The sequence below is a fragment of the Prionailurus bengalensis genome, chromosome C1, assembly GCF_016509475.1.
Source record: "Prionailurus bengalensis isolate Pbe53 chromosome C1, Fcat_Pben_1.1_paternal_pri, whole genome shotgun sequence".
In the NCBI taxonomy this organism is placed as follows: Eukaryota; Metazoa; Chordata; class Mammalia; order Carnivora; family Felidae; genus Prionailurus; species Prionailurus bengalensis.
The window spans coordinates 37,048,510-37,064,361 of record NC_057345.1 but is presented as its reverse complement, the minus strand read 5'-3'; the positions used below and the strand labels follow the sequence as shown (position 1 = coordinate 37,064,361).

At 51.4% G+C, this 15,852-nt stretch overlaps 1 protein-coding gene across 5 annotated transcripts; it reads left to right on the top strand.

Annotated features, from left to right (window-relative positions):
- Nucleotides 1-6,175: 6,175 nt before the first annotated feature.
- MOB3C (MOB kinase activator 3C) lies at nucleotides 6,176-14,731 on the top strand. 5 transcript variants are annotated; one of them, XM_043574886.1, is made up of 5 exons: nucleotides 6,467-6,585; nucleotides 9,196-9,323; nucleotides 9,620-10,088; nucleotides 12,198-12,400; nucleotides 12,716-14,731. In XM_043574886.1, exons 3-5 carry the CDS (start codon nucleotides 9,671-9,673, stop codon nucleotides 12,743-12,745), a joined length of 651 nt encoding a protein of 216 aa, XP_043430821.1. In that variant the 5' UTR covers nucleotides 6,467-6,585; nucleotides 9,196-9,323; nucleotides 9,620-9,670; the 3' UTR covers nucleotides 12,746-14,731. The 5 variants fall into 5 exon arrangements, with proteins under 5 accessions (XP_043430822.1, XP_043430820.1, XP_043430818.1 ...); XM_043574887.1 differs by lacking the exons at nucleotides 6,467-6,585; nucleotides 9,196-9,323 and adding an exon at nucleotides 6,176-6,339; XM_043574885.1 differs by lacking the exons at nucleotides 6,467-6,585; nucleotides 9,196-9,323 and adding an exon at nucleotides 6,223-6,448.
- The last annotated feature ends 1,121 nt before the right edge of the window (nucleotides 14,732-15,852 follow it).

Sequence of the window (15,852 nt, the reverse complement as noted above, 5' to 3'; positions counted from 1 at the left end):
CAAATACAGCGTATCTGCCAAATGCAGTGCCTGACATCCGATGAGTCCTCAGTAAATACTATGGAATGAATGAATAAATGAACAAATGAATGCAGTGGGTATACTGTTTTCACTCCACCATGCTGTCTCTGTAAGATGTTTACACTAATTTACTACTATCATTACTAGAAGACAGCACCCCGGCCCTCTGGGAGGGCCTCCAGCTTGACTCTGCCCCACAAGTAAAACAGGGAACAGGAAGCGGTTGTCTTAGTCTGTCCAGGCTGCTGTAACAGAATGCCATAGACTGGTTGGCTTAAAAACAACAGAAAGTTATTTTTCACAGTTCTGAAGGCTGGGAAGCCCAAAGTCAAGGCATTCACAGCTTCAGAGTCTTGTGAGGACCTGCTTCCTGGATCACAGATGGCCATCTTTTTGCTGTGTCCTCACATGGGAGAAGAGGCAAGGGTATTCTCTGGGGTCTCTTTTGCAAGGACACTAATCTCATTCCTGAGGGACTCTACCCTCATATCATCCTCACCTCCCAAAGGCCCCACCTCCAAATACCATCACACTGGTGATTAGGTTTCAACATATGAATTTGATGGGGTGATATAAGTATTCAATCTGTAGCACAGGTTCTCAAACCTTAGTCTTCTGAATAAATATCCCTGGGTAGCTTGCTAAATAGCAGATTCCTGGACCCACCCCAGAGATACGGAAACAGAATCTCTATGAGAGAGGCCTAGAAATCTGCCCTTGTGTGGTTCCTTTTTAAAACTTATTGTTGGGGCGCCTGGGTGGCGCAGTCGGTTAAGCGTCCGACTTCAGCCAGGTCACGATCTCGTGGTCCGTGAGTTCGAGCCCCGCGTCGGGCTCTGGGCTGATGGCTCAGAGCCTGGAGCCTGTTTCCGATTCTGTGTCTCCCTCTCTCTCTGCCCCTCCCCCGTTCATGCTCTGTCTCTCTCTGTCCCAAAAATAAATAAACGTTGAAAAAAAAAATTTAAAAAAAAAAACTTATTGTTAATAAGTTTACTCAATTATTGTTAATAAGTAAATACTTATTATTTAAATAAGTAATAATTATTGTGTAATTTAATTGTTAATAAGTTTACCTATTACTGTTTATAAGTTTTGGGGTGCCTGGCTGGCTCATTCAGTTGAGTAGTTGAGTGTCTGACTATGTTGGCTCAGGTCATGATCCCAAGGTTGTGGGATGGAGCCCAGCATCAGGCTGCATGCTGGGCATAGAGCCTGCTTAAGAGTCTCTCTCTCTCCCTCTGCTCCTATCCCCTGACTCATGCACTCTCTTTCTCTCTCTAAAATTAAAAACAATTTTTTTAAAATATATTGCCATTAATAATTTTCAACTTACTGTTGAAATATTAAAATGTATACAAAAGTAGAGCCAATAGTATAACAAACCCCAAGTCCCTATGACTCAGCATAAAAAATTTTTAACACATGACAATCTGGTTTCATATCTACCCTCACCTACTTTCCCTCCAAATCCTAGACATCAGATTGTTTCATCCTTACATTCTTTTGTTTATATTTCTAAAAGACAAGTACTTACCAAAAAAATCCTAAAATAACAATAATTCCTTAATATTATCAAAAGTACAGTCATTCAAATTTCCTAATTATTTCATAAATATTTTTACAGTTGATTTGTTCAAATCATGATCCAAAGATCCACAACTTACAACTGATATGTCTTTCAGTCAGTGTTTAAAAAAATATTTTTTTAATAATCTTGGACTCACATGGAAGTTGCAAAAATGACACAGAGCTCCTGTGTACCCTTTCCCCAGCTTCCCTCAGTGCATATAGTAATGATCACAACCAGGAAACTGACATTTAAAACTACAAACTTTATTTGGATTTCACCAAATATACTCATTTTTCTTTTCTTTCTTTTTTCTTTTTTTTTTCTTTTTTTGAGAGAGAGGAGGGGCAGAGGGAAAGACAGAATCTTAAGCAGAGGCATAAGAGCATAGAGCCCATGCAGAGCCGGATGCAGGGCTCGAACTCATGAACTGTGAGGTCATAACCTGAAGCCAATATCAAGAGTCAGACACTTAACTGACTGAGACACCCAGACATCCCCAAATGCACTCATTTTTCATTTTTTTCTTTTGTATATAGTTCTGTGAAATTTTATAACATGCATAGGTTTGTGGAACCACAATCAAGACACAGACCTGTGACCCAGAGAAAGTCCCATATGCTATGTCTTTATAGTTACACTCTCCTCCCCACCTCTAACTCCTGGCAACCACTGATCTATCATGAGTAGAGTGGGACAGAACTTCCTATGCAGGCTTTGTAGTAAGCTCTATGGAAGGCTGAGCCTGGGACACTGGTGAACCTGCCCCTGCCCCGGCCCAACACACACACACACACACACACACACACACACACACACACACACACACATATATATATATATATATATATATATACTATCACCTCCCCTGGGAACTAACTGGGAACTAACCCAAGTGGTTGGAGGGTATGCACCTAGGGGAGGGGGCAATGCCCACCAGGGCCAAGTTGGGGGTCAGGTCAGAGGGTTGTGAAATTGTCCTAAGGCCCATATGCACACAACTATACCTCTCACTCCAAGGGTGGGTGGGGAGCGTGGAGGGAGGAGCACCTTGGAGCACAACCAGGCTGTGTGACCGGACAGTTCTGGGTGTTTCATACTGCCTGGGTCTCTGCCCCTGCATTCCAGGACCACAAGGACAAGCGCAAACCCTCTTCTACACAAAAGCCTGCCGGATGCTTGAAGGCAGCACCCCCCGCCCCAAAAGACTGGCTTTCTGCAGTTTACAAAGATTATTGCATCTGACCCTTGCAGCTCTTGTTTTGTTGTTGCTATTTTACAGAAGGGGAAATCGACTCAGAAAGAATAAATGCATTGTCCAAAGTCACACAGAATTTTAATGTAAATCCTTTTCTACCTTGTCTTCCCCTGTCACATTCCCTTGAACCTTGTCTTCCTCAAGCTAAAGGAAATCTAAGCTCAATTCCTCTTAACTGCCATGACAGTATCCTTCACTTTTTTCTCCAAGTGCCAGGATGGACGACTCAGGATGACAGAGCCTGCCTTCTGGGCAGGGAGGGGCAGAAGCTGAAATAGAAATTTTTCCTTTGGAGAATGAGGGGAAGGTGGGCCCCATCTGGCTATAGGCCAGATACCTGGTGGGGAGAGCTGGAGAGTACCATCACCCATTCTGGGGGGAGTGTGGAAATGAGGGGGTGCTTTCTATAGGAGGGGCTGTGGAGTCCCCAGGGAAAGGTCACTCTGTATCAGCAGAGTCACTGGGTACAGGCCTACAGGCCTATGGGGAGGGGGAGCAGGCAGGAGCAGGAAGTTGGTCCTGATAAGGGATTTGAAATGGTGTGGGTGGCACAAATGGGGGCACAAATGGGGAAGTAGACTTTTCCAGACACACACACAGAGGAGCAGAGACTTCCACAGATACACAGCAGGTACCCAGGTCTGGACACAACATGGCTGCCACTTGGAGCTCTCATAGAGGAGTCGTGTGCCCAGGCTGTGCAGTAGAAGAGGGTACAGCCTCAACTAGGTCCTTGATGGCTCCCACCAAGCTTCAGAGACAGGGCCTTATTTGAGCCACAAACACTCAGGACACAGTGGGATGGACCAGTGTCTGTCCCATAGGGTTACAACATGCCATCAGAGAGGGTAGGAGCAACCCAAGGTCACACAGCTAATGTGTGTAAAGCCTCGACCTTGTTCTCCAAGGTCTGGGTCTGGAAGAACACAGTCTCTCTAGCCCAGACTGAGAGCCATAAGAAGGAGATACAGGTGTTTGAGGAACCTAGGTTATCTCTGGCTTCTCCCAACCCTTCCACCTGACAGCCTGTCAGCTTGTATTGAGGTAGATGCCAGAGAGCCCTGTGGATGAGCTGGGAACTTTTGAAGTTCCTTCAGAATGGATCATTTATATTTCCCACAACATAAGATTCTGTGCTTTTCACTCTTTACCAGGCAAACTCCTGCCCATCCTATAAAACTCAGCTCAGAGGTACAACAAATAACCATGTAGAAAACCACAGAGGGAGTCACATCACATTCCAAAGAATCTTACAGACCATGATCTCCAACCACAATGCAATATAATTAGAAGTCAACAAGAAAAATATAAACCTCCCATAGGCTGAGAAACTAAAATCGTACTTCTAAATCATCCATGAGTTAAAGAGGAAATGACAATGAAATTTCAAAATATTTAGAACTGAATGATAAGGAAAGCACAAGCGGTTTCTATTTCCTTTGTGGAGTCACAGTCCCTGGGCCCATGTGCCAAGCATTTAACTTCTATTGCCTCTCCAGCCACACTCTGCATCCTCCTCCCTCCAGCTTTAGGCCCTGGAAGGCCCATCTCAATGGGCTGTATAGAGGTTCCCTTGTCCAGGCTTTGGGTAGGATTTTCCCCCAGACCTTTGCACTATGATTGCTCTGAGCTGGGTATGTCCATCGAGCTTAGGCCACAGCTCCAGTCAGTAGCCCCCTCCTCATAGTTCCCACTTTTACCACTCCCTCCTAGCACCCCTGCAGCTTGGGAGTGACAGCTTCAGCCTAGGGTAGATAGCAAAGGGCTGCTCTTGCTAGCCCTTCAGTGATATGCCATCCCTGTGGTTTCCCTACACATTAACTACACCTCTAAATAGTGCCTCCTTTAAACTGTCCTTAAAGTGCCCAATTTGAGTGTTCCATGTGCTTCCTGCAGATAACCCCGCTCTTACAAAGGGCTTGTCATCAGTCCATAACCGTGTTCTCACTTCTGGATGACTGAGCTCTGGCCTTGTATTAGCTCTGAGTGTTGGACCTACTGCTGACTTGTAAGCACCTGAGGTCAGCCACTGGGTCAGCTTCCTCACCTGATCCCAGGCTCTCAGTGCACAGTCGTGCTCAGTAAAGGTATTGATTAGGATATCAAACAAATGAAGGACTAGATTAGAATTCCTTCTGCATACGCTAGAGCATGTGATTGTTTGCTTATAGGGGATTTGGGGAAGAGTGAAGACTCAGACATCATATAAAAAAAAAAAAAAGAACTTTAGACTGGGCAAAAATAAGTGCTTAACAAAAGAATGAATCCTCAGTTCTAGGAGCTGGGATTCTTAAGGATCCAGTCTGTTCTCATGCCATCAAGCAAGCAGAAGATCCAGACACAAGAGGAACCCAGTGATCTGTGCAATGCTAAATGCCTACCTCCTGCTGCCAGCTCCCCCTACCCCACACCTGCTCATCTTCTGCACCCCTCCAGAGTGACTTCTGTAGCCCGTATCTCTGCCTTGGCCCTCCCACCCTAGAAGGCCTCCAACCTTCCCTTCCATCCCAGGAGAGTCAGCCAACTGGTCTCTGGGCCTGGGAACCACGGCCCAAGTCCGCCCAAGTCGTGGTATGGGATATCTGTCTGCCCTCAGGGGAGGAACCTGAGCTGAAAAGTAGAGAGAGCAGATCGGGTCTTAAAGGTTTGGATTTGGTTGGAAGAAAGGAGGTAAAGAAGATATTTCAAACTGGGAAGAGCTGGAACAAAGGTCTTGTGGGGGAAATGGGGTGACTTTGAGGAGTGAGGAGAATCTGCCCAGCCTGAGCAAAGCTCCCAGGCATGGTCGCGGGGGGGGGGGGGGGGGGGGGGGGGGGGGGGGGGGGGGGGGGGGGGGGGGCGGGGAGGGTAAGCCTGTCATCTAAGCATTGTCCTTTCAGTGCTGGGTGAGGGACTCAGCTTGTGTTTACCAAAGCATTTATTCACTCAGCAAATGGGCATTAATTAAGTGCCAGCTATGTGCCAGGCACCATGCCAGGAACCGAGGGTATGAGAGCGGATAGGGCAGACCCGATCCTGATTGAGCTCAGGGACAAGTGGAACACAGACAGGAAACCACCATTACCTAGCAGCCCCTTGTTTCTGCTCCAGAAGCTGGGCCTGTCCCCATTTTACAGTTGAGGAAGCGGAGGCTGCCTCTGTGGCAGAAGTCCAAGGGGACTCGGCCAGGGCCAGCTGCTCAGTCCGTCCTTTGCCCAGCGGGAAGCTGGGAGCAAGATTCGGACTTCCCAGAAAGGCGGGCGTGCGTCTGTGCACTGGGAGGGGGTCCCCTTTCCCCGCCCCTTCCCCGCCCGGCGGCCGCGGCGCTTCGGGCCGGGAGGGCGGGGGCGGAGCTGGCGTCGCCGCGGGGGCGGAGGGCGACCGCGGCCCGGCGGGGCGGGCGGGCCGGTGGACAGGCGAGAGAACCGGCCCAGCCGGAGAACGGGAGGAGGACGCGACCCAGCGTGTTGGGGATGTGACCCTGCGGCCAGAGAGGAGGACCGAGGCGGTCCCCGTGAGTGAGCGCCCGCGCCCCCGCCGCGCGCACGGCCCAGCCTCGCTGCCACTTTCATTTCTTCGGCTGTCCCGGCGTGGCCTCGACCGGAGGCGACGTCCGCCCCAAGGCAGGCTGGCCGCAGGCGCTGGGTCCGGGGTCCGAGGCTCAGAGCTGTGAAAGTCGGGGTTGGGGGTGGCGGTGTTTGAGGGGGGCGTGTCTTCGGGAGCGGAAACGTCAGGCCTGCGCCTCTGGGTCCTAAGACAGGTCTGTCCCGGCAGCTGGGCGAGGGGGTCAGGGGGGTTCAGGGGAGGGCAAGGGGTGGGCGAGGGTGACCGGGCGCGGTGGGAAGAGCGTGGAGTCCCGCCCCTACCTTTCTCTTGGATCTCTGCCCTCAGGGCGCCCCCGCACACCCATCCTACAGCTGTAGGCTGCATTCTGGGTTCAAACTGGGTCCAGCCCCTGTCCAAGATCCTGGGCCAGATCAGAGTAGTGGCAGGTGTGGCTCTGGCAGGGGGGTGGTAAATGTCAGGAACAGACAGGGCCATTCTGTGGTCTTTTGGGAAGCCCACCCAGATGCCCACCCAGGGAGTGAGTCATCACTGGGTACTTTAGGAGTAAAAGGACACCGAGAATTAGCAGCAGGGACTGAGAGGCAGAAATGGCCATGATTCAGGGAAGGGACAGAGGTTCTGTGAGGGATGGAAACTCAGCAAGGGCATGGGAGTGGGAAGTGAAGAGACAAGGGGTGTGTATAGATTCCCTCCCTCCCCTTCCTGAAGCTTACTTACATTTTCTTGGGGAAAGACCCAGGTCTTGACATTCTACAGCCAGAAGATGGGAGTCTAGCTCACTGTCAGGTCACTTAAGGTGTTGTGGGGGCAAGAGGGAGGTTCAGCATGTTGGGGGAATAGGAATTAGGTTCATCTAATTGGTGGGAATATGCTTCTCCTCTCCCCCCACTCCCCTCCTTTCTCTCCCTCCACTCCCCTCATTTCCCCTTACCTCCACCAGACCAGTGACCAGCCAGTACAAGAAAATGGTCCTTTACTCATTGTCATGGACTGCGCCCCACCTTCTCCTGGTTCCCAATTCAATCATTAGAGATCCCCTACCAGAAACTTGCTTTGTGAATGGTGGCTCCTCAGAAAGAGGACCTCCGTTTCCCCATCTGTGCAAGAAGTGGGTTGGTCGGTTGGTTTTTCAGGGCTCTTTCAACTCTATAGTTCTTGATTGTAAGGTTTCCTTAAAGCCTGAGCATCAGCTATGTGCCCTGACTTAGGCTGGGGTAGGGGTGGGGCAACAATGGCCAAAGGGCAGCTTCCACCTGAGGAGAAAGGCTTCTGGGTTTAGTAGAGAGGGCTGTGGGAGGAGGTAGCATTCAACCTGGTCATGTGTAGTCAGAAAGACCAGTGGAAGAAAAACATGGGGGCAGGCGGGTGGGGGATCAGGAAACAGCCCTGGGTGGCTTGTGGAGGGAAGTGGGCAGGAAAGGTGGGGTGAGATGATGAATGCTCAGGTGGTAGTCTATTGGTAACTGTCAGTAAAGGGGGCTGTGCAAAGGAGGAGAACCAGGAACCCCACCTAATTGCAGTAGGAATGATTTTTGGAAGCACCTGCCGCAAGCAGAGTTTAGAATGCAGGTGGCATGTGAAGGGTGGAAATCTCCTCTGGGATCAGGAAGTCCAGGAGCTACACTGGGGACTTCTTTGGGTAGAAGTCAAGGATCAGGGAATGGGTGAGATGACTTTCCACATCTCCAAGGGGTTTTTTCAAGAGGACAAGATCCTGCTGGGAGATCTGCCCCTCCTGTCCATACCACCTGTCATTTTCTTGACCATCCCCATCCTGGCCTGCCTGTTATGGGTCCAAGAAAGAATCCTTGTTCCAAACTTCTCCACTAGCCTGACTTGTTGCCTAACCTGATACCTCCCCCAATTGTCACCTTGTTCCTGTCCTCATTCCTCCATTCTTCCCAGCATTATTAGAGACGTGAGAAAGGAAGGTGCTTCATATCAGCTCTGAGGTTAAGGCGAGGCTTTTTTTTGTGGCTGTATTCAGCCTCAGTCTAGGGCTAGAGTCAGGACTCAAATTGACAAGGGTCAGGGCCAGGTCAGAGGTCAGGCCGGAGCCACAGCTCAGTGCTTAGCCTACACTCAGGCTTAGCCCTCAGTCTATGGCTAAATTCCATTCTCAGCAGTTACCTGGGTCTGATTTTCCCAAGAGCTCACACATGCACAACGTAGGTGAGGTGACTACCACACCAGTCCCAGAAACCTAGTCTGTATCTGAGTGACCCAGGATGTTGCATGGGTGAGACTCATGCCTGCTACGGGGGTCACCCAGCCATGGAAAAGCTGAGACTAGAACCCAGGACCCCTGCCTGCCTCCAAGCCTGCTGTTCCAAACTCTGTTCTGAGCCTGGGATGCCTCCATTTAAGAGGCAAAACAAATTTGTCTGAATTCTAGATAGGCCCAGCTGGGTAGATCTGACTATATTCCCCTACTTTCCAGTGCCAGGCACATAGTAGGTGCTCACCGAGTTTGTACTGTCAGGTGCAGGGGGAGCCGGCAGCTTGTTCAGTTTTGGGTCTGGAGGAGGCTGGCTTGGTAGGGAGGGATCTCTAGCCACTGTTGGAGGAAGTGGTACCCATCTGGACCTGCCACCTCCCCCTCTCCTCTAGTGCCTGCAGCCACACTCAGAGGCCACCAGCTGGCCACATGAGGTCCCTTTCCTCTTTCGGGGGTAATAAAAGGAAAGTACATTTTTGGTAGAAAAGTCCCTCCTGCTCCCTGGGAATCCCCGGTGGCCGGATGGACTCGGGATATCCCAGAGGAAGCTGAAGGCGGGGCCTTGCTCCCTACCCCAACCCCCAGCACAATACAGCCAGCCTCTCCCACGCTGCACCACCTGGTCCACAGGGCACCCCTGAAGTCATCTTATCCAGGCCCCTGCCTCCTGGAGGGCCTGCAGGAAGCCTCTGCCACCTCTCTAATAGTCAACAGTAAGTCTGATGAGCACCTGTTTGGAGCCCAGGCCCAGACCTCTGTGAGATGCAGTGAAAGGGGAGAGGTAGCAAAATGAGATGGGAGGGCTGTGGGCACTTGGCAGGGGGAGCAAGGGTAGCTTGGAAATAGGGCAGGGGCCCTGGACCTAGGGGATGAGGAGGACTTAGACTCCAGGCAAAGGCTGAGGTGGGCCAAAAGCTGAGAGTGAGAGGAAAATGATGTATTGGGAAGTCAAAGCCCTTTTGGCGAGGACCTCACCACCATGCTCTCCCCGTGCCCTTGGCCCTGGCAGGGCAGCCACAGGTCCTGCCCCTGGACACCTTGCCCTCAGCCCCGCCTGGCCATGGCACTGTGCCTGAAGCAGGTGTTCGCCAAGGACAAGACATTCCGGCCTCGGAAGCGCTTCGAACCAGGCACACAGCGCTTCGAGCTGTACAAGAAGGCACAGGCATCACTCAAATCAGGCCTGGACCTGCGCACTGTGGTCAGGCTGCCACCAGGAGAGAACATCGACGACTGGATCGCCGTGCACGTGGTGGACTTCTTCAATCGCATCAACCTCATCTATGGCACCATGGCTGAGCGCTGCAGTGAGACTAGCTGCCCGGTCATGGCCGGAGGGCCCCGCTATGAGTACCGCTGGCAGGACGAGCGCCAGTATAGGCGGCCTGCCAAGCTCTCAGCGCCGCGCTACATGGCCTTGCTTATGGACTGGATTGAGGGCCTCATCAATGACGAGGATGTCTTTCCCACTCGTGTTGGTGAGTGCCACCTGGCAGGCAAATCAGGCCTGGCCAGGGAGGGAAGGAGCCACGAGAGGCCATTCTACAGATGAGGCATTTAGTTTGACACAGCAATTCCGTAAGGGGTGGCAGGGGGGGCATGATTTTCATCCCTATTTTGTAGAAGAGGAAACAGCCTCAGAGAGGTTAAGTGTCTGTTCAAAATTAGGCATCTTGACCTAGGACTACGTGGTTCTGTTTGGGGCCCTTGTCTGAGGCTTAAGTGTCCTTCCAGGAACCACCCTGGCAAGACCACTATGATTCTCAGAACCTTCTAGAACACGTGTCTCTAGGTGCTCCTAACAGGTCACCTTGCCTTGGCTGACTGACTTGCAACCTCCTGGGAGCTCCCTCTGACTCCCTGCTCCAGGAAAGGGAAAGGGGTGGGGATTGGGAAGGCCAGATTGTATTTCCACCTCAGGGGGCTCAGAGGGCAGAATTTTCCCTTGTCAGGCCCAAGCCAAGGGGCCTTTTCTTATCTCAGCTGGGCAGCCTGGGCCCGTGAGGGTGGGGAGAGGAGATGAGTGAAGTCACACTGGCCCTGCTTCCCCACCCAAGGGCAGCAAGAGCGGGTGTCAGCCCAGGAGCTGAGCAGGCATGACACCCTATTCATCACAGCAGCCCCACCCCCACCTGGCCTCCTGTTCCTCCACATCAAGGCTGTAGGAATCAGAGATGGGTTGGGCAGGGTGGTCAAGCCCAGAGGGGAGATGTCTGAATACTGACAGAGGCTGGGCACTGAGTCATGATTCAGTGCTCACAGCCCCTCCCCAGCTGGGGGCCTGCCATTTCCTGCACCATCATGCCCAACAGTGGGCATCTGCATTTCACATAGGAGGAACTGAGGCCAACAGAGGCAGTGCACTGAATCAGGAGGGATTCAGAAGTGCAGCTCAGGTCTCTTAAGACCCAGGGCCCCAAGTCTAGATGGGCAGGACAAGTCTGAGGAATATGGGCTGGGCCTAGTAGGGCTCACAGGGAGGCAGGGCTTAACCCCACCTGAGAGCAGTGAGGACCAGTATGGAGCAGGGTGGACCAGTGTGGGCCTGTGTCTGGGCTCTTATTCTCTTGTAGCCTCTTCTAACTCAGGACTGTGAGCCCCAGGTGTCTGTACCTTAACCCTGGGGATGACTCTGCCACAGCAGAGAAGATGGCATCGCCACCAAGATCTCTACCCTGAGTGTGAGGGGCTGTGCAGAAATTGTGTCTTTTTCACAGGTACCGGGCTTCCCTCAGGCAGGGGCTGTGGCATTTATCTCTGCGGGTCACAACAGTGCAGTGCCAACAGCATTTTAATCCTGCCTTCAGTCTGTCTAATCAAGAAGCATGGCCTTGGGCAAGTGGCTTCACTGTCGTGTGTCACCGTCACACACTTCTACTTTATCTTACCTATAAGGCTATGGTACCCATACCATATGAAGCAAAAGGTGAGGAGGGCCCAGCACAGAACTTGGCTCAAAGATGGAAGGTTCTTCGTAAGTGTTATTGAATAGTTGAAGGAATGAGAGATATCTGAACTAGTTCTTGAGGATTTTGTAGTTCTCGGGATTGGGGATCTGGGACCTGCTGTGTGAATGTTATGAAAAGGAAGGGTTGGGGTGGGGCTGGAGAAGGAGGTCAGGATCAGATCATGAAAGTCCTTGAGCAGGCACCATGCTGTGCAGTTAGAACTTAATCCCAAAGACCAATGTTTTTAAAAATGGACCCTAGATGTTGATAAACTCGCCTTGGAATTGTAACCCAGGTGTCACAGGACAGCACCTGCAGACACACATATTTCTGTGGAGAATTTGAACATAACTTTCATCATAGCCAAAGAAGGGTTGGTCAGTGACTCAAACACAGTTGCAGAGTCCTGCTCAGGGTGATGGGAAAATGTGGGAGATGATTTGTATTTCAGCAAGGGAGGGGCACAGTGAGATTTGTGCTTTGTTCAAAAGGGAAGTGGGGAGAAAATGGACCATGGTCTCTCTTTGTCCCTGGCAGGGAAGTGGCCATCCTAGGCCTGGAATGGGGAGGGCAGGGTTGAGCAGTGTTTCATCACCAGGATGCTGATCCCCACCACTTCTGCCCATCCCCACCCCCTAGGAGTTCCCTTCCCCAAGAACTTCCAGCAGGTCTGCACCAAGATCCTGACCCGCCTCTTCCGTGTCTTTGTCCACGTCTACATTCACCACTTTGACAGCATCCTCAGCATGGGGGCTGAGGCACATGTCAACACCTGCTATAAACACTTCTACTATTTCATCCGCGAGTTCAGCCTTGTGGACCAGCGGGAGCTAGAGCCACTGGTAAGGCCCCTGTTGCCCTCTCCAACCAAGGCTAGCCTCAGAATTTTCAGATCCAAAGGCTATCTACTTCAAGAAAATCCAATACCCAAGTGGATAGATTAGAAGAAGGCAATCCATTTAGCAGTGGATTCTGTTCTTTAATAGAGAATTCATTCAAGTCTCAGTTTACAGACTTAAGTCTATAGTCTGGAGTTGGCAGTGGGGGCAGGAAGGGGCCAGGTTCAGGCAGAAGAACAGCCAGACTCTATAGTTTGGGAAGGGGCTGCCTGGTAGGTTGAGCTCTGACTCATCCCTTTCCACCTTATGTCTCTGCAGAGGGAGATGACAGAGCGGATCTGTCACTGAACCCAGGTCTGGAGTTGTTGACTGTCAGATGGACCATGTGAACACAGAGTGGCTGGAGAGAGAACCCTCAGTAGTCTGGTAGCAGAGAAATCTGAAGTGCCTGGGACTCTTCCACACACACAAAGCCCCTGAACGTGTGGTTCTCAGGAGTCTGCCCACATGCTCCTTGACTGCTTATGAATGGAGAAGGGGAGAGCTTAAAAGTGGTCAAACAGAAGGAAAAAAGGAGCTACATCCCCACATGAAGTCTAGGGGTGGGATTGGCTAGGTTTCTGCTCCAATACTTGACCCTTCCATGGTGGTTCCCTTGCCTATTTGGGGAATGTGGATGTGGTTGAGTGATAGCAAGAAAGGTACTAGAGAGTGAGCAATCTGTGTGAGTGAATACAGATGACTCTGAGTGTGTGTGAGTGTATGTGTGTGTGTATGTGGTTTTCACCGTGGGGTGTGTCTATAAGAACTAGCTGCTTTAGATCCTCCCTGGCACATAGTAGGCCCTCCATAAATGTTAGGTAAATGGATGAATGGAAGGAAGGAGGGAAGGAAGAGGAAGTTAATAGGGATTGGGACCACCAGACCACGACCACCGTAGGAGTGATGACAGGTCAGCGTCCCCACTCTGACCATGTGTAAAAGTGCACAAAATGTGATTGTAGATGTAGCTCTATATTTTAACCTTTAGGCTACCGTCTTCCATAAGCATGAGTTCTGGGGAGCTATAGGGAGGTAAGGAGGGGGTCTTGCCCTGGATACCTACACCCCTGGCCCACCACGGACACACGTTCTGACTTGCTCAGCCAAAGATACCCAGGAGCTATCATTTCACTCATCGCTCTGCCTCCGGGAAAGCCTGATTATAGACAGCCTCTTGAGGGCTGGGGTTGATCCCTTATATCCACAAAGGTCCTCTGGTCCCTAAACTGGAAATCATATACTCCAATCTAGCTCCCAGAATCTGTAGACTTGGCTCTCAGGATCTGAAGCCCAGCACAAAATAATCTTCCAGCCCAAGGAGCCAGTGGAACTTGAATTGGGGAACTCCAGAGTCTTTTCTCCCATCCCAGGACACTGAAGATGTGTTACTAGTGAATGGACCCTTCTAGGCTTGGAAAGCCCCCATTCTGCAAGGACCTGCCTCCTTCCCAACCATCCCTGAGACAATACAGCTGGTTGGATAGCTATCCACAGAGAAACTGTTGATTTGACACTCCATTACTCAGCACCGCCATGCCCAGCCCTGTGCCCAGATCCACAGGTGGGGAAACTGAAGCAGAAGCGGGCCCTCCCCTCCAAGAGCCTCTACACTGGGAGGCCAGGATGGACAGCCACGAAGGGCCTAAGGATTATCAGTCTCACAGAATCATCCGTGTACCTAGGAGGAAACGGAAGCCCTGGGGAAAGGAGGGAGAAACTGTCCAAGGCCTCATAGCAAGGCTTTTATGGAGTTGGAGTAGAAACCACGGGTCCTGACTCCCACCTCAGGGCCTGTGGATTGCTACATAGGGAGGTGAGATGCATGTGGAAAGATGGTCTGACAGCCCCTCTCTAGGGCACAACTATTCCTGCTTTGAGCAAAGACTTCTAGTGAATGCCAGAGTGCCCCACTGCCTCTCAGGTTGGCTGGGGCTGTCTGCTGAGCCAAGCCTCCAAAATCATGCCCCTCTCAGTGGCCCAGAAGCTGCCTGATCTCTGGGGAAGTGTATACGGCTCCTGAAGCCAGCCAGCTGGACCTGAGACAGCTGTCTCTGGAGAAGTTCCCAGGGGAAACACTGACCCAGCAGCTTTGCTGGAGGCTCTGGGTTGGGGTGGGGTCCAGGGATCAGAGATTCCCTCAGGGAGGACTGAGGACTGGAAGATGGGTTCTAGGCCGTGGCCAGTGCTGACTGCAGAGGGGTTGGGGAGACGGGAAATCTATTTTTGTGAAACAGAGGGAAGACTTTATTATTGTTATTTTTGGTAAAATAAAGGAGGCAAACTAAAGCGGCACTGGTGGGAAGCTGTGGTCTAGATGCCACATGGCTCCTGGTTAGGCTGTGGAGGGAGCCGGGCCAGAATGGGGAAGGGAAGGCTCTTTGTCCTGAGATCCCAGGCCATGGGGAGGGCTGGCTGGTGTGGTCACATCTGGCCTAGCTCTACAGGGTGGAGACACTAAGGGTTTCCCAGGGTTCTGGGAATTCTGGACCCAGAACTTCTGGCCTAGTCTAGGACTCTCAGAGTAGGGAGGGTTGGCTCTTGACTTTGGGGAATTCAGTCTCTTGGGAGTCTTTCCTTGTTTCAGCTCAGGTTCCCTGGCATGGCTATTCTCACCCCACCCCTTAATCTGTGTGGCTTATTGGAGCTAGTGGGTTAAGGGACAGGGCAGAAATATAGTGCTACAGTCCCCAATCACAGCAGAGGAAGCCCTTCTCGAGAAAAGGCTGTTTGTTGGGTGCTGGCCAGAGCTCAAAGTTGGGGTGGCAAGACATGGGGCTGACTCCTGAGCTTATTCCCAAGGAGACAATTTGTTTTGGTCTTGCTGCCATTCCACTTACCCACCAGCTGCCCACACAAGAGCAGAAAACAGCTTGTTCTTAAGAGTTAGCAAAGGGTTACCTAGAGCTCTTTCCTCTCCCTAAGAAGGAGACAGCCTGGCTTTGTGCAGTGACTCTCCTGGGAGGCAGAGACCTGGGGTCCAGGCCCAGCCCAGCCCCTGAGGTACAGTGGTGGGCCTCTTTCCCTCTCTAGACCTCAATTTCCCAGTCTGTTTCATGACCAGGTGTGGGAGTGAGTGACTGACTTATCTCTGAGCTCCTTCATTACTCACAGTCTGTGGATCATTCACAATCAACAATAACAGCTAATACTCACTCTGTGTCAGGTACAATTCTAAATGTGTAACATACAATAGCTTACCAAATCAGGTTTGTCTTAGGCTATCTGCCTGGCTTGGCTCCCTTCCTGGTGCCCAGTATCCCTGCTTTCACTGCTCTAGGAGCTGGAGGCCCAGCCCAGCATTCTAAAAGGTAGCTCTGTTTGCACACTTCCTGTGACAGGTACCCACTACCTCCTCAATGACTGGATAGCTCAGACTCTTAGAAAGTTCAGGCTCCGGGCTCGCAGTTATTTTG

Bases quoted from the DNA above. Each gene is read 5' to 3' on its own strand.
- MOB3C (XM_043574887.1), top strand. From the start codon at position 9,671: ATGGCACTGTGCCTGAAGCAGGTGTTCGCCAAGGACAAGACATTCCGG. The intron at 10,089-12,197 runs GTGAGTGCCACC...CCCACCCCCTAG, and splicing joins TGTCTTTCCCACTCGTGTTG to GAGTTCCCTTCCCCAAGAAC. The intron at 12,401-12,715 runs GTAAGGCCCCTG...ATGTCTCTGCAG, and splicing joins AGCGGGAGCTAGAGCCACTG to AGGGAGATGACAGAGCGGAT.